A 20558-nucleotide genomic window follows, 5' to 3' on the forward strand; every position below is an offset into this window, starting at 1 on the left:
GGCGGCGACGGGAAGAAAAAAAGAGGGAAGGGTCAGACAGGGAAAATCAAAAGCGAGGAAAAAGCCAAGGAGCTTAAAACTTATGTCTCGGGAACCGTATAGATACGAGAGAGAGTAAGTAAGTAGATTCAAGGAATAAGAATTACTCAATTGGAGAATAGGAAGTAGATATCCATCCTCTAAATAAAGGTTCCGAATCACCATGCAAAATGCAGTCGCCTTGGAAAGAAACAAGAGGATCGCACACCATGCACATCCATACTGTGTATTCTTCAATTGGCGCACAACTGCAACCCCTCACATCAATCCCCACGAATCAAATCATTCGATCAAACCACAACCATCCGAAGGTTATCACCCTGCAGATGACGAAGGACTAACTATCCGGTCGGTCGTTCTGTTAGTCTCTAATAATTGACATGCAAGCTAAGCTTCAGCTTTTAAGAGCCTAGACCCACACTTTTCACATACGGCAGACATGAGAGTCGAGTATGCATAGGAAAGAAGCGAATCCCTGCTCCGGATCTTAAGAATCCCTCGCAGCATCAAGCAGGTAAACCTGCAGACACCGATTCGGTCGCTTGCAGGAGGAGGAATGGATATAACTGGACATGAGCTCTTTCTAAAGGGATGCGGGGAGGGATGGGTGGCCAGATTCATGCCTTATCAACTGGACTCGCTTACGATTACTTCCCTCAGTGCTTTTTCTCCCGGCCAGGTTTTTTTTTTTTTTGGCAGACCTTTTTTCAGCCTTTCCCAAGAAAAGGAATTGCAAAAGACATGAGAGAGGCCTCCTATTTTTCATAAGGGATCCTAAGTATCTTCTTCAAATTGTTTCAGGACGAATGTAGAAGGTTATTACTATATTTCAGGTCAAAGAGAGGGAGAGAAAAAAAAAAGTTGATATTGAGCTCTTAAGAATCTCTACACCATATTGCCGTTCACTACTCTCTTTCTGCTTCAGCCTGCTATATTCTGAACAGTGCTTACAGCCACCGTCCAGGATTCTAAGATACTAGCTCCGGCATATAAGTTACCATCATTCCTTGAGCCTGATGTTGATATCATGATGCTCCAAAGAATGTACGAATGTAACAAGACTCGTGGCCCATCCAGCTCGTGGACCGGATCACAAGCAAGACAACTTCCATTTTAACAATTAATTTCGGAAAGGGGAATAAAAGTAAAAAAATAATACTCTTCTCTGAATCATGATATCAATGAGGGTGTGAAGTTAAAAAAAACACGAGCTTGTGTCACATACAAAATACAAAATTAACCTCAAAAAGTGTTGGTAGCACAGGAAGTTAGTCAATCTATCCTCATTCCAGGAAAAGGGAAGGCGGATCCGGTCATACGCACTTACTTAATGTTACTTATGCATCTCTAGAACTAGAACTCGAACATGTTGACAGTCTCAGTGCAGGTCAAATTCTACCTTCAGCTCCAGAGCTCTAACTCTCAAAGCGGCACTAGCATAACCGTCCATACAAATCCACTAGAACGGGTCGTTATGCCATCCGTGCATACGTCCCGCTAAGAAAAACGTCAAAATAACTAGTTAGCGAGCTCGACAAGACTAGATATTTGTTACAAACAGAAACGAGATTCGCATATGTATATATAATCTTCACGTAATAATTAGCTTTAGCACGTCCTATGACCCTCTTGCCAGGGATATTCGAATACCTAGCTCCCGAGCTACCTACCTAAGTCAATTTATATACCTATGGTTCGATCTCTATTATGCTTTAAGTATAATTGAATATACCACTTTTCACATAAAACAAATATCACATTCACCTGTATCTATTTCATCTATCGCTAGTTAAGATACATGACAAAAAAGACTTTTTTCTAACTCCAAATAGAGTGCGCCGGAAAATAGAGTCTTCGAAATATTATGCGAAAAGTAGACTAGAGAATAAAAAGAGACACCGATTTTGTAATATCCGTCCCTTCTAATAATCGTAGCAATGAAAAAGTAGAGGCGTATAGATATGGACAACGGCCGATAATGATAGAGAATAAACAGCTTATAAAACAAATTAACGCCATCATGGGTTTCCATATAATTAGAACCCGTGAAAAAGAGAAATCATGAATAACGCCGTATAGATGCCGTTTGGATCTAATGTCTATTTTTGTTTTGCAGAAAGATACGACGATAGTAGACGTTGCGGAGTAAAGATGCAACCCGCCGAACGACGTAGAAAGCAGATATGTATGCTGCGATTGTTAAAGTTATGAAGAGGGAAAAAAAGTTGGGCAGTGGATATGGTTTCATGAAAAAGTGTCGGATATGGCACTCAAGAGGATCACGGTTCCTTTCCACGAGGCGGTGTCTTGCCCTTTTGCGAAGCAGACTTGGATGAAGCAGGAGTAGATTCGGGTGTTTCCGATACTGGCCTTGATTGATGTCGTTTTGTCGGACGAGAACCATTTTCTGCCGTCCCATGATGATCCTCGGTCTGATCACCGGGAGAGGCCTTTCCGGAATGGCGGGGCGATAGTGTACTAGATTTCGACATTTCTGCGTTTTGTTTTGCAACAGAGGAGCTGGCCGACTCGGTACGTTTGACCATACGTTGTCGCCTGGCGACTTGACCTTGGGATGCGTCGTTCGTATTCTGAGACCCAGAGGAAGTAGGGGATTTGGACTTGCTTTGCTGCTTCGTAGGGGAGGAACTAGATTCGGTACTTGTGCGCTTTCTCTTGCTAGATCGGATTACAGGCTCGTCACCACCTTGGATTGTAGCATGAGAGGCTGAGGGCATAGTATTCTCAGCACTGGCCTTCCTGGTACCCTTAGCTTCGTCAACGGCAGAATCCTTCTTTTGTTTCTTAGCAACAGAGGCGGATTCACCAGTGTCTTCGAGGGTTCGCTTGTTGGATGTTTCTTTCTTTAGAGGATTCACTTGTAATGTTGATCTCATAAGACTCCGTGCGGAACTAGTCTTCTCTCCTCCAGTTTTTTGGGCGATGGATCCGTTGCTACGCTTAGCAGAAACATCCTTCGTTACTGTACTCGCATTGAGCAGAAACATCCTTCGTTACTGTACTCGCATTGGATTGCGATCTCGTAAGTCGTCTTCTGGTGCCAAGTTGTTCCTCTTCTGTTTCTTCAATAGCGGGATCCTCCTCCTTTCGTTTCTTAGCTTGTGCGCTCGTGTCAGTATCCTCTTCCTCTGCTTTGCGTTTCAATGATGAACTAGCTTCGCTGGCGACCTTCTCCACACTAGGCTCGCAAACCCCCTTAGCATCTGATCCATCCTCTGCTTTTTTCGGCGCCTTGTGTTCACTGATGGAGCTGTCTTGTTTTCCAACCCCGCCATCAACGGCCTTCCCCTTAGTAATCCCATTCCCCGGTTCTTGTTTCCTAGCAACCTTCGAACGAAAAGACCTCTAGTCCCCAACGTTGAAAATCTGCTTAACAAGTGTATTCTTCACAAATTCCGCAACTTCCTCTCCTTGCTCTCCACTGACACTAGCATCCAACATTAACTTCGTCTTCGCCAACTGATCAATATTCTCTTCAATCGTCCCCTTAGAAATAATGCGAATTACATGGACATCCCTCGTTTGTCCGATACGCCAAGCTCTGTCCTCAGCTTGTAAATCATCAAATGGATTGAATGAAGCATCGAAAATGACAACCTTGTTGGCTGCCGCCAAGTTCAAACCTACACCACCAGCTTTGGTCGAAAGTAGGAACGCAGTGATATCTTTCTCTTCTTCAAACTGATCGATCAACTCTTGTCGAAGGGCGACATTTGTACTTCCATCCAATCGTAAAAATGGCATCTCGATAGTCCCCAATACTTTCTCGAGGAGGTCCAGTACCATAGTAAACTGTGAGAAAACAAGTACGCGGTCACCATTGTCTCTGGCTTTCAACAGAATATCTTTCAACGCCAACACCTTCGCCGAATCCATCCATTCCTCGTTCTGGAGCTTGAAGCTTTTCAATGTCATTGGATAGTCCTGGCAGAGTTTGTCCAATTCGTAATCGTTATATTGCAACATCTCCCCTTCGATGACGTTAACATCGTGATCTTCCGTATCGTACTGCGGCTCCTTTTTGATTGCTCGTGCCATCTTGCGAACCGTGGCATCTGTGTAAAATCTTCTCGACAACATCGGATGAATGGCTGCTTGTCTGAGCCTCATCAATAAACTAGTTTTTGTGATGGGTTTAGTAGTGTTATCATCAGTAGTAGCCGTAGCTATGGCGGAGTCGACGGTCTTCTGATAAACTTCCGCCTGGGCAGAGGTGAGTTCAACCTCAGTGACATGCTGGAATTTCTTGGGTAGGTCGTGAAGGACCTGGACCTTTTTACGTCTGAGAACAAATGGAGTCATCATCGCTTTGGCTCGCTTGACTCGTTCGAGGGAAAGTAACTTGCTGGCGGCTGAGATATTATCTGAAGTCTTCGCCTTATATTTGAAAATAGCATTCAAATGCTCATACTTGTTCTCGAATAGAGTTGGGAGAATGAAAGCCAACAGGTTCATCAACTCCTGCAAATTGTTTTGCAACGGCGTTCCTGTCAGCAAGATACGGTTCCGGACTTGCAGTCTCGACAAGCTAACAGCACGATCGGAAGTATTGTTCTTCAGCTGATGCCCCTCGTCGAAAATAGCTACATCGTAGGACCACTTGCGAAGAAAGCCTTGATCGATCTTGTTGTTTCGACTCGTGCCTTGGAACATGTTGTAAGTGGTGATGATGACATTGAAATCGGGGTTTTCGTCGAGAGCTATTCGCATTTCTTGTCTTTCTTCGAGACTGCCGTAGTAAGGTTCGACCTTTAGGGTCGGGCAGAATCGCTTGAACTCGCGCAGCCAATTTTCGAGCGTGGAGGGCGGGACGACAACAATATGAGGTCCCTCAATGCCGTTTTCGAGAAGAAGAGCAAGAAAGCCGATGACCTGGCAGGTCTTGCCCAAACCCATTTCATCTGCAAGGATGCATCCTAACCGCAATTCGTGCAGAAGGTCCAGCCACTTGACCCCTAGGACTTGGTATGGCTTCAGTTGGATGTCTTCAGCCATGAGTTTTGGCTGACCGCTCATCAACCCCTGCATCCCTTGTGACAGCCCGGAGTGGCCCGGCTTCGGGCTCCCACCCTCCCCAGGAACGACAATGTCGAGTCCCTCTGTGGAACTCTCCCCCCTCTCAACATCCCAGCCCTTCATGCCATCAGTAATCTTATCACCCAAAGTCTTACACTCCTTGAGGAGTGTGTCAACTGCTATGAAGCCTTCCCAGGTTTCGATACACTGGTCAACGACTTTCTCGCCGATGTTCTTCGGCTTTGCATTCTTACCCCGTCCCTTCATGACGTTGGGATTGACGACTCCCTGGACTTCGCGGATGCTGGAGAATGGTCGATGTGAGAGGATCATCTCCGCCGTCTCCTCATCCGTGAAGGAGAGGTCGACAAGCCCAGCAACATCAGTGGAATTGATGAAGCTGAGCATGTCGGCCACTGTCTTCGTTCGGCCCGACACGTGAACGTCGTCCTCCTCGTCCTCCTCTGAAGCATCCTCCTCGGATGACACAAGGTCAACCGTCTCGGGCTCCTCGGGAGACTGGGTCCTCTGGAGCTTCTTGCCCTGAACGAGGCGCTTCCGAGGTTTTGAGGCCAAGGAGCTGCCCTCGCTGGGCGTCGGCGGGGACTGGGCGGTGGGCTTGGATGGCGATGGGGGCAGCGGCTGAGTGGCACCGATATGGGAGAACTTCTCCCTGATCGTCTTGGTTGGTGCCCTCTGCGTGTTCCTCTTCGCCTTGGCCCGACCACCCTGGTCATCGTCTAGGACGATGACATCGAGGGGGTTGGGCGGCACATTTGCCAGGAGTTGGAGGGCCCGGTCGTAAGACCCCCTCGTCTTGATGAGGGCCTCGACGACCTGGCCCATCTCCAACCAGGGGTATACCCGAAGGATCTTCGGGATGGTGGTTTTCGGGTCCACCCCCCATTCGACCAATTGATGCTTTTGGAGGGCGCCCTTGGCCCTCCTGTAATCGTGGTTGCTGTCGCTGACAGTCTTCACGATCTGCTGAATTCCCTGCTGAGGGAATTCGCGCTTCAGTCGGTCGACGAGCGAGCTGTCCCCGGACAAATCGATGACCGCGCTGGGCCTGGGGGCGGAGGGGCCACGCTGGGGGGGCGCAGGACGCTTTTGAGCCCTTGCGTGGCTCGTCTTCAGCTTCTCCAGGTCCGCGGCCGCCCGGGACCAATTGGGAGCCTTGCTGGCAGCCGCATAAGCGAACTGCCCAGCAAAGCTCCGCATATTGGCCACTGGGTCGGCACTCTGGACCGGCGACTCAGACACACGGGGGCTGGCCTTTGGCCGCGACTGGTAAAAGGCCGTTGCCGAGGTATTGGTGGCCGATCTGGCCTCTTCGTCCTCTGAGGAGGACCCTGCATATGGTACCTCCATGTCGCTGTTGAGGTCGACCTTCACCACATATGGTGGTTTTGCGGTGGGCGTCGGAGTGGAGGAGACTGAAAGACCTCGAGGGGCGGGCCGGATTGGTGATTCCTTCACCACAGGAGAACTTGCAGCTACTTGCACGACGGACGATGACGGAACAACCTGAGTGGGAGTCCCAATTATCTGAGTTGGTACAGTCTCGTACTGTAAGGCAGCAGCAGGAAGGCGGCCGCCATTTCTCAGAGGGGTGCTGATGATTTGTGTCGGAATGGTGGAAGGCAGGTCGCTGCGAGTTGGTGTCGAAAGGACCTGAGTTGCGACTAGCTGGGTGGGAATTGTCGCAGGAGGAGAAGACGACATGATATCGTCGTCAAAGTTATGACTAGGAAGAGGATAAGTTGGTGGCAGACTGCTGCTTGCAGCTGCAGGTGTCTCATCGCTGAGGAGGCCTTGCATGGTGGGTTCCGCGAACTGCTTAAGTCGCTTGGGAGACCGTCCATTGGTGTAGTCATATGAATCCATCGTGATGAAAATGATAGAGAATGAAACAAGTAAGCCTGATCGTTGGTGATAAGGATGAGGGTGAGGGTGAGGATGAGGATGAGATGAGGATGAGGATGAGAATGGTCAGGAGAAGAAAGGTTGTGACCAAGAAAGGTTGTGGAGAGGAAGGAGCGCCGGAAAAATTATTCGACCACACAGGCAGACAATCAATCAATCAAGCTTGTGGCAGCCACGTTCAAGACGACGATTGTAAGCAAATTGGCAGGAAGATAATGGCCGTCAGAAACTCTGATTTCGTTAGAAAGAATAGAGAACGATAATAAAATAACTATATTGAAGCAAGAAAGCAATCAAGATCAAATGGCAGCTATCTACCTACTTAGCTAGCTATCATGACCAACCGATGCACGACGTTTGTAGACCAGAGGGAAGATAGTTAGCTAGCTAGTTAGTTAGTTAGTTAGTTAGATAGGCACTTGAAGAGTAATTTGAAAAGCGTGTCTAATGATTGAGTGAGAGGGAGAGATAGTGGTGAAGAAGAGCTGAAGTTCGTGAAGGTGAGATAGCTGAAGGGTGAAGTGAAGTTTACTAAAATAAGGATGAGGGTTGGAGTGAAGTTGAGAGGCCAAAGACGCAGGCTAGAACCAGAAGCAACACAGCAGAGCAACGCACTCAATACGCGAACCCCTGTCGGCCGACAACAGCGGTTTCCAGTCCGTCGGAATCGCAATCAGTCCCAATCGGGCAGCCTGTGGAACCCCACCAACACGAACACCCACACGAAACCACGGGACCCAGACACGACTGCTACTAGCTACTACACAGTACACTGCAACATATCTTCAATTTTCAACCTCTCACAACCACAACTACAACCACAACAGACAGTCTCGAGAGCGTCTAGTATCAGCTGGTATTATAGCAAACATGGCCACCCGTCGTAACGTCAAGTCCCCCTCCGACGAAAAGTCCGACAATGTTTCGTCTCCTCCGCCTGTTCTCCCAAAGGCCATGCAGGCCGAACGTATGAAGAACAACCCCGGTCCCTCCATTCCACGGTATGTACTTCATCCTTTTGCCTAGTAAATAACATATCACATCCCACTAATACAATATATCATATTTATGAATAAAATAGAGAAGTCCTCCTAAAACTCTTTGGTTTCACAGTAGCCATGCTCTTCGGTCCCATAGGCTGCTACTACCTCACCACAACCTACATCTCCCCCGGCAGCACCGTCCTAGGAGCCTCCATTGCCGCCGTGGTAGCAAATGTCGTTTTAGTTCTATTCATCCTCGTCGCAATGAAAGAAGATGATGGTGAAGAGACAAAGAAAACCAAGTAGCACATCTTCCTTTCTTTACTTTATTTTATTTCACTCGTGGTTTGAGTCAACCCGGGTTTAATTTCTTCATCCGATATGATGCTTGTCGTCTTCTCTGTATGTATGCATATATACCCTGCCTCGGGCAAAATTCGGTCGGTATTATTGATAATTAGTATGATATCTACGGGAGTTCAGGCGTCCATGGTGGTTATAAATGAAATTATAGTACGGCATTCCATTCATATACTAGTATATAATAATACAACTGTCTCCTCAATAATATATATACCTTTCGTCTCTATCCGATCTCAAGAAAGGAAAACTTTTATAAACCTCAATTATTCTCAAATTAAAGTCATATTACAAATTATCCTCCACTAGCACCGCTAAAAATCTCACTTAGACTTCAAGGGCAAGTACTTAGGTAAGTACTTAAGTAAGTACTTAAGTAGGTAAGAAGGTTTAGTCGTGAGTCGGCATCTCAGTCTTCGCCCTTGTCGCAACAGCATCCTCCGCCCTCCAGTGCGAAGTCACAGTCTTCAACTGAGTGTAAAACTGCAATCCATGTCTTCCATAAAAGTAGTTCGCATTACCAGCAATCGAAGCCTTGTTGCCTATTATTTTTCATTCATCCATATTAGCCGCCAATCCCCTGCACCCAAACAACCTTTTTGAAACAAATAGAATAGGTAGAGGGGGATAACTTACCAGTGAACGAAAAGCTAGTCGCCAATGGTACCGGAATCGGCACATTAATTCCAACCTGTCCGGCTTCAATATCCTTCTGGAATCTACCCGCTGTAGCTCCACTTTGTGTGAAGACTGCAACTCCATTACCATACTTATTCCTGTTGATCAACTCAATCGCATCCTCCAAAGTATCCACATTCAAGCAAACAAGCACGGGTCCAAAGATCTCCTCCTTATAACACTCCATCTCGGTCGTAACATTCGACAAAATGGTCGGTCCCACAAAGTTTCCATTAGGATACTTAGCAGGTTTGTATCCTCTACCGTCCAATAACAAAGTAGCGCCCTCATCAACTCCACTTTGAATCAACTTCTCAATCTTCTCTCTGGCCTGTGGAGAAATAACAGGTCCCAAATCAGCACCTTCCTCGAATCCACCGTTGACATTCAACTGAGCAGCTCGCTTGGCGATCTCAGGGAGCCACTCCTTGGTCTCTCCGACCATAACCAAAGTCGACAAAGCCATACACCTCTGTCCAGCAGCTCCAAAGGCAGCTCCAACGATGGCATTAATCGAATGGTTCTTATTCGCATCAGGCATAATAGCAGCGTGATTCTTCGCTCCCAAATTCGCCTGAACTCTCTTCCCTTTCTCAGAACCTCTGGTATAAATATATTGACCAGCCTTATCACTTCCCACGAAGCTGATAGCCTTGATCCTTGGCTCATCGATAATGAAGTCCACTGTCTTAGCCGATCCGTGAACAATATTCACAACACCAGCCGGGAAGCCAGCCTCCTTCGCCAACTCAGCCAGGATCATACAAGCACCTGGATCTCTCTCAGATGGCTTCAAAATAATAGTATTACCTGTAACAGTAGCGACAGGTAAACACCACAACGGAATCATGGCCGGGAAGTTAAACGGACAAATCGCAGCCACAACACCAAGCGGCTCACGATAACTGCGTGTTTCCATATCCTTGCTGACTTCCAAAACCTCACCGGTGAGCTGGGTAGTAATACCACAAGCAGTCTCCGCGACCTGAAGACCACGGAGAACATCACCCTTTGCATCACCGAATGTTTTCCCCTGTTCTAGCGTAATGCTAGCAGCAAGGCGATCCCAATGTTGTCGGATCAAAGCGACGAATTTGAACATGATCTGCTGACGGGCGAGTAAACTCGTAGCCCTCCATGCTGGGAAGGCAGCGGCAGCAGCATCAACAGCAGCCTTTAATTCCGCATCAGTAGATTGTGGAACCCGTGTGACCAAATTGTTGGTAGCAGGATCGTGCAAGTCAATCCATTGCGAGGTTTTAGACTCGACGAATTCATTGTTGACAAACCATTTGGTGTTCGGTGGGTTTTCGATCTTGTCGTGGGTCATGGGGTAATCCACTGGAACGGTGGCAGCTGCTGCAGGCTGGAAATGCTGCGCGGTGGCGGTCAGACGCCGAACCGCTGTTTGGGTTGCGGATTTTGATAGTGGGGTGGACATCCTCAGGGCGATTGGCGCGCGAGCTGCTTGGACAGTTGGTGTTCGAAGAGAAGTTGCGAGTGAGCGAGACAGGATGCGTCTCGCTGCCATGGTAAAGGATAATTCAGAATAAAAAAGGGGAGGTCAATGCAAAAAGGCTTGAATTGAAGGAGGCTGGGGAAAGGAAGAGGAGAAGGGAAAGAAGAAGGAGGAGGCAAAGAGAGAAGGAGTGTCGCTGGGGGAATGTCCGAGAATTCAACTTTGGGGATTTGTGGGGAAGCTAGCTTCTTTTAAAGCTGAAGGGTTGGACCGCAAGTAGCCGCTTATCCAACAGCTGTGGCGCCGAATTCGATGGAATTTGAGGTGAGCTCTGTGAATACTTCAGTGTATTAAGTAAAAGGTTGCGGGAGGATGAACCTATAGAGATGCAACAAATACACAGAATTCAATCGGCCAATTTGCCCGTCGATATAATGTCAATTAGCTAGCTGGACTCCTTCCGAAGCTTCGAATCGGAACCTGGTTAATGTTTGCAGACGCCTGGAAGCTTGCCACCACCCTGTCGGACATTTAACGTGGGGCAACCGAGGCAACACACAAAATACAACATCATTATTAATATGTCGGATCTGGCCTAGATCGATCGATATCAGATCTGATTGAAAGATAGGTAGTTTATGTATATGCTGAGGTCCGCCTGGAGAACTATTCCGCGGCGCGTGGAGGCCGTATACTGACTAATAATCTTTGTCGTGTTGAGACTTGAGACTTGAAGTCGCTGATTCGCATTCAGACCTTGCAGGTTAACGCTATAGGTTTAGCTTCGGCAGGAGTCCTTAAACCCTTAATATGCACCGAAATAGTAGCAATGCAATGAACCCCGCCAATTCAAAGTCAATGTAAGCATAAGTAGATACGTAGATATATAGATACTTAAGTAGGTAGTAAAGCGTTGTTGGCTAGCAAAGAGAGGTAGACGTTGGTGGTATTATAATACTAATTCATGCGATCAAATAAATCTAAAGCTGATGGTAGTCTTGTCGTCTTGAAAGATGGACTACGTGCCCATATGAATAAATACCGTACGGGGTTTTGATGAGTTTTTGGGGTCGCTTTTAAATTTTAAGACGCTTTATCCAGCAGTTAAGACGTCTTAATTGCCCAAAAAGCAGACTTAAGGCGGAATTCCTGCCCCAGAAAACCCTCAGTTTCCCCTACGGTAGTACGTACGCCACATGCAAACCTTCACGTCTAAAAAATGATAACAGAAAGATGAGAAAAAAAGTGAATTATCCTATCAGAGATATCAATACACGATTTGAACTCCGAAAAGTCAGAACAATAATACTAAAACTTTTTTGACTAAACAGATAGTGAGAGCGAGAGAGAGAGACAGCGTGGGGAGAACAGTAAAAAGGGTGAAACCTTCGCATCACAGGAAAGAGAATAATAATAAAAATAAGGGGGGGGTTACATTCTCCCACCAGTCCAGTCGGCCCGGTCAGTCGCTCATTCGTAATACCACTAGTAGTTATGATTATAATATTATTCGTCTAACAAGTAAAGGCCTCCTCCTCCTCCATTCATTTATATCCTCCTTTTCCTCATGATGCATTAAAAAAAAGATTTAAAAAAAAATGCACACAATGCTCCGTTACTATTATTCCATTTACTCCTTCTTGCTGGCACGCTTGGTGGCCTTTGGCTTCTCAACACCGGTGGCAGAGGCATCATCGCTGACCTCCTCGACCTTCTGCTTAACAGCCTTGGCGGCATCCTTAGCTTTGGCAGCACCGGCCTTGGCGGCAGGAGCGGCAGCTGGAGTAAAGAGAGCGCTGATGGCACCGATAAGAATGGCCAAAACAACGGCGGCAACGGCTCCGACACCACCGGCGAACTCTGGCATGAAGCGAATGGCCTCAATGGGGTCCTTCTTGAGAAGAGTGATGAAGAGTTCCAAGTTCTCCTTGATGTACACAACGGGATCATCCATGAAGTTGAGTGTAGTTGGGCCCTTGGCGGCTGGCTTAGCGTCATCCTCATCAGTGGGTGGCTTTGGTTGAGTGGCTTCATCTTCTTCCTTTTCAATGGCCTTCTTGACGTCGAAAGTAGCCTTCTGGAGAGCCTCGGCCTCCTCGACGGAGTGACCGATGTAGATGTTGTCAAAGAGGATACCGTTGCTCATCGTCCAGAGTTCGAAACCGATGGCACCAATTGGCTCGAAGCTGGATGGGGTCTTGTCCTCGAAGAAAGAGGGGTTCTCAATCTTTCTGGGTTCCCAAACACCCTTGTAGGCTGGGTTGCTCTTCTGGGGACGAACCCATGGGCCCTTGTAAGCTGGGTTGGCCTTCATTGGCTTTGTCCATGGGCCGCAACCGGAAGCTTCCTGGCACTTGGGATTGGGAATGGTTGGTGGGATCCAGTCACCATCCTCCTCATCAACCCATCCTTCTGGCTTGATGGCTTCTGGATCGGCGACCTCACTAGCCTCGTTCTCGAGCCAGTCCTCTGGCTTGACGGCTTCCTCGTCAAGAATCTCGTATGGTGCATCTTCATCCCAGTCCTCTGGCTTGCTGGCTTCCTCGTCGGGGATCATAGCCTGATCAACCCAGTCCTCTGGCTTCTTGTCATCTGGATCGGAGATTTCCTTTGGTGGCTGGACTGGTGGCTCAAAGCTCTCGTGGAGAGTACCATTCTTGACACGAGTTCCGTCGATACGGACCTCAAAGTAGTTGTCTGGCTTGACAATAAGGGTGTAGAGAGTGGTCTGCTTGACGATACGAGCCATTGGAGCGCCCTGGAGGTGCTTCTCTTCATATTCGCCAGTCTTTGGGTTCTTGTGGTTGAAGATGAAGTGAACCTTGTTGGTACCACCGCACTTGTCGGGTCCGAACATGATGACGTATGGAGAGGTATTGGAGAACTCCTCATTATGGAGCTCGGTCCTCTCACGCAGAAGCTTCAAGTAAGCTCCACCACATTCAAGTCCCTCTATGATGGTACGTTAGTAGCTGGTACCAGCGATTTTAGAAGGGGAGAAAGGAGTTATTCCTTACCCTGAAGCTTGACCTCATACTGGACAACAAGACCTTGGCCCTTGGGATCAATTGGCTTCTTGAACTTAGCAGAGATAGCGTGGTGAGCGGCCTTATCCTTGACGACTATAAATCACGAAGTTATTAGCTACCCGGTAGCTTCGGGTGGAGGGGTAGTTGTAAATATCTAGTGGGGTACATACCTAGACCCTTATCTCCGATGATACCCTGAAGGACATATGGTTCCTCGTGGCCCCAGTTACCAATGTAGGCCCACTCTTCCTCGCCGGTATTACCCTTCTTGGCGTGACTTGGAGTCCATCTCGATTTCCAGTCATCGGTGAACTGTTCCCAGAACGGACCTTTGGCGGGAGTAGGCTTGGGTAGAATGTTAGTACGGATCAAAGCACACGCGAAGTAATCATCGAGAACGCGACAAGTAGCAAACTTACAGTGAATGTCGGCTTTTTTATGGAAACAGTGGTGGAGGTAGAGGTAGATGTGGTCGAGGACGACTCAACGGCATCATCTTCAAGCTCCTCAGCAACAGCGTTGCCCATGAAAGCCGCTAAGGGCAGTAAAGCAGCGGTAGCCGCGTTTGTGATACGCATTTTGGAATGATTCCAGATCCTGTAATGTTGGGCGAATCGCGAGATGTTCAGTTAGCACAGGTCAATTGGTGGTGGTAGCTGGTGGGAGATGCAGCGGAGATGATGCAATGTCAAGGTGGGCGGGTGAGTGGGATATGTGTGGTCGTTGTGGTTTAAGCAGGATTTCCAAATTTACACGTACAGACACCAGACAGCAAGAGTAAAACCAAGGTATTTCAACTTCGACCGACAAAGGGACAAAGACAAAGTAAATGGAGGATGAGAAGAAGATGATGAGAGGATGACGAGGGAGAAGAAAAAGAAGAAGAATAAAGTGCGGGTTATAATTTATTTGAAGTTTCCCTGCTCGTGTGGTCGAGCTTCTGTTTGCGAGAAAGTGACAGGTTGGCCATAAGAACTGAGAAGCACGTCCATCCGCCGCAGAAAAACCTGAGGTGCAGTACCAGACCAAGACACCCCGGACAGCCTCAGGTAAGTCGACAAGGCTAGGTAAATCTGGGTGAGACTTAAGGTCCCCACAATCCGAGTTAGCGTCGGCGCAAATCGGTAAGGTAAGGCACGTTGCAATTATCCGTGTGATGCTTCGCCCGACTCGATCGCACCGAACTGGCTAACAAGGTAGGCGCCTGGCGACGACAGCCAGCCACGGCCCAACAGGTTTCCAACCGGCGACAATGTTGGAAGGTGCCTGGAATAGATTCGATTGATCCAAATGCGAGCATCAAGATGGGATAAACTACTGAAATAGAAGTGTCCAGGCTGTCCTTAGCCTGATCCAGGGTGGTCGATTATTGACTATCGTTATTTTACTATGTACGCCATACCATCGGTTCTAAAATCATGGCCCTGTATTAGCCACCTGCGCCGCCCGTATTCCGGCTAGACATGCTATGACATATACTACGCAAGTGTATATACTTAAGTAGTATGTATACTTCCGAGTTCATCGTTTCAAATTTCGGGCGCTGGAGGATAGCGACAGTCCAACAATTAACTATTCTGGTGCCATTGTTGCGACTTTGGTTTCGAAACTGTGGCCATATCTCTAATCCGTTAACCATTCCGAGATTAAAGTTCGTATTTATAAACTTCCACGTAGCCACTATATCAATTATTATTCTACGACATAAGCATACGACACCGAATTCATTTGCCGTTTCTCTCTCTCTCCCTTTTTTTTTTTTTTTAAGCATGTGGTTTCTGATTCTTTTGCATCCTGTGATTGTTTCGAGATTTGATCCGGGTACCACTTTCATACTTAATTAGAGCGAAACGGGAGCAATCCAACAGGTCCTCAGGTCTAGGTAAATTTAAGGCTAAATTACCAGCAGAGTAAATTGATTATATACGTTTCCGCCCGACCGATCACCAAGGTTTCCGAATATGATAATATTAGATTATCAGTACTGTCGTTCTAGGGCTGTTATCTTCTGCCTTAAGATCTTTGCGTCGGGATATATATTAAAATGAGCTAGCTACAATGCAGTTTCCGCAAGCTTAAGTATGGATTTTTATTAATTTATTAGTTCATCTGATCGATTTTGTGATTGAATAGCAATACCATCATAGCCATAGTTATAAGTATATCTGACTTAATTGGTGGTGTGTAAGACATACGGGAATATTAATAAGACTGTGATACACTGTAATCTTCTAAACTACCGGCATCGAGTATGGAATATTAATACGTGGTGAACACAATAATAGGCCTTATATGACGGCTTATAGTACTTGACTTTTTGTAATTTAGACTAGTGTTATCGATCTCGAATCAAAATTCAAACGAAGGAACTTCAGCAGGGGTTTTCCAGATTTGTGATCATGATTATGCATATATAGGGGACATATGGGATGTATGACATCGATCGATATACCAATGGCGATGCAATGCAATGGCGTTCTGTACATGTAGCCGAATCACAGATATTTCTAGAAGTTCTGTTCCCGGCTTGGCTGTTCCCCTTGCTTGCGATCCTTGTCTGCATCTATTTCAAACCGGTCTCTCGCCATTGGCGGTCAGGTTAACGTTAATTATGACGATACAACATGGAGTCTGGTCAATTGGAAGGTTGTTGATGTTGAACCGCCTACAGGTTCGAGTACGCACAAACTTAGCTTGGGGACTGGCCTATTACTAACTAATACCAATTGCCTATATAACATCTAGCTACGATATCCAAAATACTAACCATACCTAAGTAGCTCCTAGCTAGTATAGTGTCCTGTAATATCCAAAAGAATCAAAATCGATCTGATGGTAACGTTGTGTTGAACGTGTTTGCCATCCCCGCCATGATTCGGCCGCAATGGCACCATCCCGCCGCGCCAGTCTGCGACATTTAATATTTTCCTTTGACATCCCGAATACCCTCAACCTCAACCTCAAATAATCTTCACTCCCTCAAAAAAAGAGTACAAAATAGCTTCAATCGCAGTCGCCATAAGAGTACCGACCTAATAGACCCAATTATGTCTCTCACCGAAGAAGAACAGACCGCCTTGGTCACATCCGAAGACCCCCACCACCCCGCCAACCTCATCTGTAGGATGCCCCTCCATCCCGGTCGAGATTAGAGATACCGTCACAAAAAATATATATATATTTTTTAAAAGATTCTTTCTAACCAACGTAAGAATATGCATTAGGCGAGCTATGTCGTAACTTCTACACTCTCGGCTGGGTCACCGGTACCGGTGGCGGTATAAGCATTCGCAAAGAGTAAATTCTCATTAAATCTAACAATTACTGGTCTTTCATATACAAAGAATTCTAATAAAACGAACAGAGAACATATCTACATCGCCCCTTCCGGCGTTCAAAAAGAACGTCTAGAACCCCACAATATGTTCATTCTAGACTACCCTTCTCTGGAATACCTTCGTCGTCCTATCAATCTAAAACCATCAGCCTGCACGCCTCTCTTCCTCGCAGCGTACGACAAAGGCGCCGGAGCATGCATTCATACGCATTCTCAGTGGGCTGTATTGGTAACGTTGATAAATAAAGGCAAGAAGAGCTTTAAGATTGCGAATACGGAGATGATTAAGGGGATTCCGCGTCCGAGTACTGGGAAGTACTATGGGTATCATGATACGTTGGAGATTCCGATTATTGAGAATACGGCGCATGAAGAGGATCTGAGAGATTCGTTGGCGCAGGCTATTAAAGATTACCCGGTAAAGAATATATTATTTCTAGATTTATGGGGGGTTATAGAGAATTAATGGTGAAAATAGGATACATCTGCGGTGCTGGTCCGTAGACATGGAGTGTAAGTTAACACCCTGACCCCTTTTTAATATATTTTGCTAACAATATTTCTTAGATACGTCTGGGGTGATACTGTGTGGAAAGCAAAGACACAAGCAGAGTGGTAAGTTCAATATATCGCAATTGATATAAAAGTACATGATACTAAAACTATAGCAGCTATGATTATCTCTTCCAACTTGCCGTCGAGATGACGAAGCTCGGCCTTGACTCTGCTGGCCCAATCGACCCTCTCGAAGAGTAATTCCCTTCCCTATTTTCTAATCCAAAAGTCTAGCCGTGTCAAGTCTATGTACATAAGTAATCTAATATAGTCTATAGATCTATTCTATACTAAGACCCAAAAAATACCGCAAGAACCGTAATATCATCCCGATGCTTCTTAGCTTTATTTATACCCGGCTCTAGTCCCAACGTAAATAGCAATTTCCCTTCTCTAACTCCACCCAATGCATTTCTAATAAGATGAACCCCGACGTTTGAATCATCTTCAAATACATACATTTCCTCCTGACTACTCGTCAGTCTCGTTTTTCGCTTGTTCCTAGCATTGCTATTACTATTACTACTATTATTACTATTACGACCAACGGGAGCAATATGCTCGTCCGTCCACCGTCCAACCAGAGCCACAGAATCTTCACTACTCAAAAAATCCCACAGTCCATCAGTAGCAAGTAATACAAAGTCCCCATCTTTGAGTCCCTCATGGACAGTTACCACCGGCTCAGCAGTAATATATGGCGGACTCCTTAACACTCCATACTGCCTTTTATTCCTTGTCATCTTCCCACCAAATTCATCGGGGACCTTAAACCTCCTATTCCCAAACGCCCTACTCACGGCTAAATCGCCTATTAACCTTCCTTGGATTATTACATCTTTCTCACCTGGATGTTCTGATTCCACGCGTGTGACTTCTGAAGGGTTTGAAGTGAAGTTTTGGTCTGTAGAAAGAGGTTTGGAGAGCCAACGGGTGTTTGAAGGGGAACCTAGACGTTTTCCGAGAACACTGCGGGAGTCGCCTGTGCAGGCTGTGAAGAGGCGGTTGTGGCGAGTGTCGTGGAAGGTTAGGAGGGCACAGGAACCTTGGGTTGAGGATGGGGTGGCTGTGGAAGTCAATGCAGAGTCGAGGGTTGTGAAAGTAGTTGATATTGTAGAAATGACTAGTGAGTTTGGTGGGTATCCTGGGAGATGGGATTTGTAAAGGCCCAAGAGGGAAGTATAGACTGCAGAGATTAAGGCAGATTTCAAATATTTAGAAGTAGATGGTCCACTGTTAGGATGAGAAGGAAAGGACCGATAAGATAGTAATATGTTAGAGATAGATATCAAAAAATATATTAAATTGGGGAGAGATATGGCAAATGCAGGGCGTCCTCACTAGTGCCCATCATAGACAGCAAAGAACAACCAATGCTTCTGCTGTACCCCTACCCCTACAGCGTCACCATATTCGGTAGCCGCATCTGGTAGAAAGTCATATGCGTATGTATCTTCATTCTGTTCATTCGCTGGCAAAGTTGCAATCTGAACCTTGTGTATTCCAGAACTTTCTACGCTGGGGATACTTGATGAGATGTCAAAAGCTTGTTCGTTGAGGATTTTCGTGGCCTCGGTTGGTGTGATTTTGTGTACTGTTGTGCTCCGAAGTATATGTGATTGCTCTTGATTTTGTGTATTAGAAAAAGATGACGAAGAAGATGACGATGAGGTGTTTGAATGGTTTAATTCTGAGTTTGGCGATGTTGATGCATATACAGCAGATATTGCGTCTTTCAAGCGAGTGTCTGGTGGATCACTGCTGACGCTCGATGTTACCGCTGAGGTTTGCATTTGCAGGTTGTGTTTCCGACGGGTAGTGACTAGCTTTTGCAAAACGAAGAGAACAAACTTCGTTGGATGGAAAATGTGATGGTGATGATATAATGCAGCTGCGCAGCGGATGCATCTCGATGCAGATGATCTAGATCGAAGGCAGGCTGGCCAGCTGGTGGTGGTTTGTCCGTGTAACTAGGCCAAGCAGGATCCCGGCCACGGTCTGGGATCGGCTGCAGGGTATCGGTTATTTATGGCGATGTTGTTGGAAGTTGAACGGGTCTTGTGTTGTACAGGTTATTTTTGTGTCTACGAGAGTGATAGTTCGATAGATAGCAGCGCAACAGGGGCCTTGGGTAACTTTTGGGGTGTATATAACATAGCTTGGGATTCCCCCATGGTTCTCCGATGGAGGAATCAGAGATATTAAAATAACAATCTATCCTCTAATTTAAAATATTCAACTTTCAAATCGTAATTTACTCGCCTATTTTATCCATTCCCTTGAGAATATCATTCGGTCTACAAAACTGGGAACATTACTATATATTGGTTGCCCAAAATGTCCAATAAAAGAACAGATCAAGACCCATATCCCTGGCGCCAACAAGCCGACGGCTCAAATCCTTTCCTAGTGGACCCGAATAGCTCCTTACCAAACTTTTCCAACTCGCCGCCACTTGGCCCGGAGGCGCGTGTGGTATAAACCCCCCAATACCTACACTTGGCCTGAGAGCTACCAATGTCACCGGATCTAGATATCCAGACATTGAATTCCTTCTTTATAGAAGATCCTAAGCTAACCGGAACATATATACCTAACATAGCGCAATAATACACAACCAGGTGGTAATCAAAGACATAGTGTTATTAACCTTATTACTCCTGAGAGGAGTCCTCCCCGTAATGGTCAACCAGATTTTTCGATCTCAAACCCTCCCACAGAGCAGCGGACAGGAAGAGTACTATAAACCCCTTTATATAGCCAACATGGCAAAGTCTATAGTAAACTAACTGGCTTCAAAATGTATTCGTGTAGAGCTTAAGTATGTCGTCAAGGGATAGACCTATGGGAGGACACAGAAAATCTGCCAGCATAGCAACGGTTCGAGTTCCAGTTTCTCATTTTTGTTTGATTTGATCGATAAGCGTTAGTATGGTGGTCTAATACTGGTTGTTGAATAGAATTTCTCGAAACTTCCACCGGGAGGCTTGCAGGCTGCTTCAAACTGGAAACCGATTGCAAAAAGTGAACGTACAAAGGATGGTAGGAGAAAGGTTAATGAAGACGAGGAGGAAAGCGATGAAGATTCGAAATAGCGAGTGGGGTTAGCAATATTATCTATGTTGGTACCGTGCCGGGGTAGAGCTTGGGTTCTT

General features: G+C 46.4%; 6 protein-coding genes across 6 annotated transcripts; 2 read left to right on the plus strand and 4 right to left on the minus strand.

The window, feature by feature from the left end:
• Positions 1-2318: 2318 nt before the first annotated feature.
• On the minus strand, positions 2319-6963 carry AOL_s00078g157 (uncharacterized protein; the record flags this gene model as incomplete). The annotated part of the gene is made up of 3 exons (XM_011123420.1): positions 2319-3022; positions 3063-3348; positions 3418-6963. 3 exons carry the CDS (start codon positions 6961-6963, stop codon positions 2319-2321), a joined length of 4536 nt encoding a protein of 1511 aa, XP_011121722.1.
• Positions 6964-7872: 909 nt separating this feature from the next.
• Positions 7873-8291, plus strand: AOL_s00078g158 (uncharacterized protein; the record flags this gene model as incomplete). The annotated part of the gene is made up of 2 exons (XM_011123421.1): positions 7873-8003; positions 8084-8291. 2 exons carry the CDS (start codon positions 7873-7875, stop codon positions 8289-8291), a joined length of 339 nt encoding a protein of 112 aa, XP_011121723.1.
• Positions 8292-8735: 444 nt separating this feature from the next.
• AOL_s00078g159 (uncharacterized protein) lies at positions 8736-10554 on the minus strand (the record flags this gene model as incomplete). Its single annotated transcript, XM_011123422.1, has 2 exons — positions 8736-8887; positions 8982-10554. The coding sequence occupies 2 exons, from the start codon at positions 10552-10554 to the stop codon at positions 8736-8738; spliced, it is 1725 nt and encodes a 574-aa protein (XP_011121724.1).
• Positions 10555-12112: 1558 nt separating this feature from the next.
• On the minus strand, positions 12113-14089 carry AOL_s00078g160 (uncharacterized protein; the record flags this gene model as incomplete). Its single annotated transcript, XM_011123423.1, has 4 exons — positions 12113-13434; positions 13500-13604; positions 13682-13856; positions 13931-14089. The coding sequence occupies 4 exons, from the start codon at positions 14087-14089 to the stop codon at positions 12113-12115; spliced, it is 1761 nt and encodes a 586-aa protein (XP_011121725.1).
• Positions 14090-16558: 2469 nt separating this feature from the next.
• AOL_s00078g161 (uncharacterized protein) lies at positions 16559-17604 on the plus strand (the record flags this gene model as incomplete). The annotated part of the gene is made up of 6 exons (XM_011123424.1): positions 16559-16631; positions 16736-16808; positions 16876-17266; positions 17327-17361; positions 17416-17463; positions 17520-17604. The coding sequence occupies 6 exons, from the start codon at positions 16559-16561 to the stop codon at positions 17602-17604; spliced, it is 705 nt and encodes a 234-aa protein (XP_011121726.1).
• Positions 17605-17693: 89 nt separating this feature from the next.
• On the minus strand, positions 17694-19196 carry AOL_s00078g162 (uncharacterized protein; the record flags this gene model as incomplete). Its single annotated transcript, XM_011123425.1, has 2 exons — positions 17694-18636; positions 18745-19196. 2 exons carry the CDS (start codon positions 19194-19196, stop codon positions 17694-17696), a joined length of 1395 nt encoding a protein of 464 aa, XP_011121727.1.
• Between the last annotated feature and the right edge of the window lie 1362 nt (positions 19197-20558).

Source organism: Orbilia oligospora (genome assembly GCF_000225545.1).
Source record: "Orbilia oligospora ATCC 24927 unplaced genomic scaffold scaffold00078, whole genome shotgun sequence".
Taxonomy (NCBI): Eukaryota; Fungi; Ascomycota; class Orbiliomycetes; order Orbiliales; family Orbiliaceae; genus Orbilia; species Orbilia oligospora.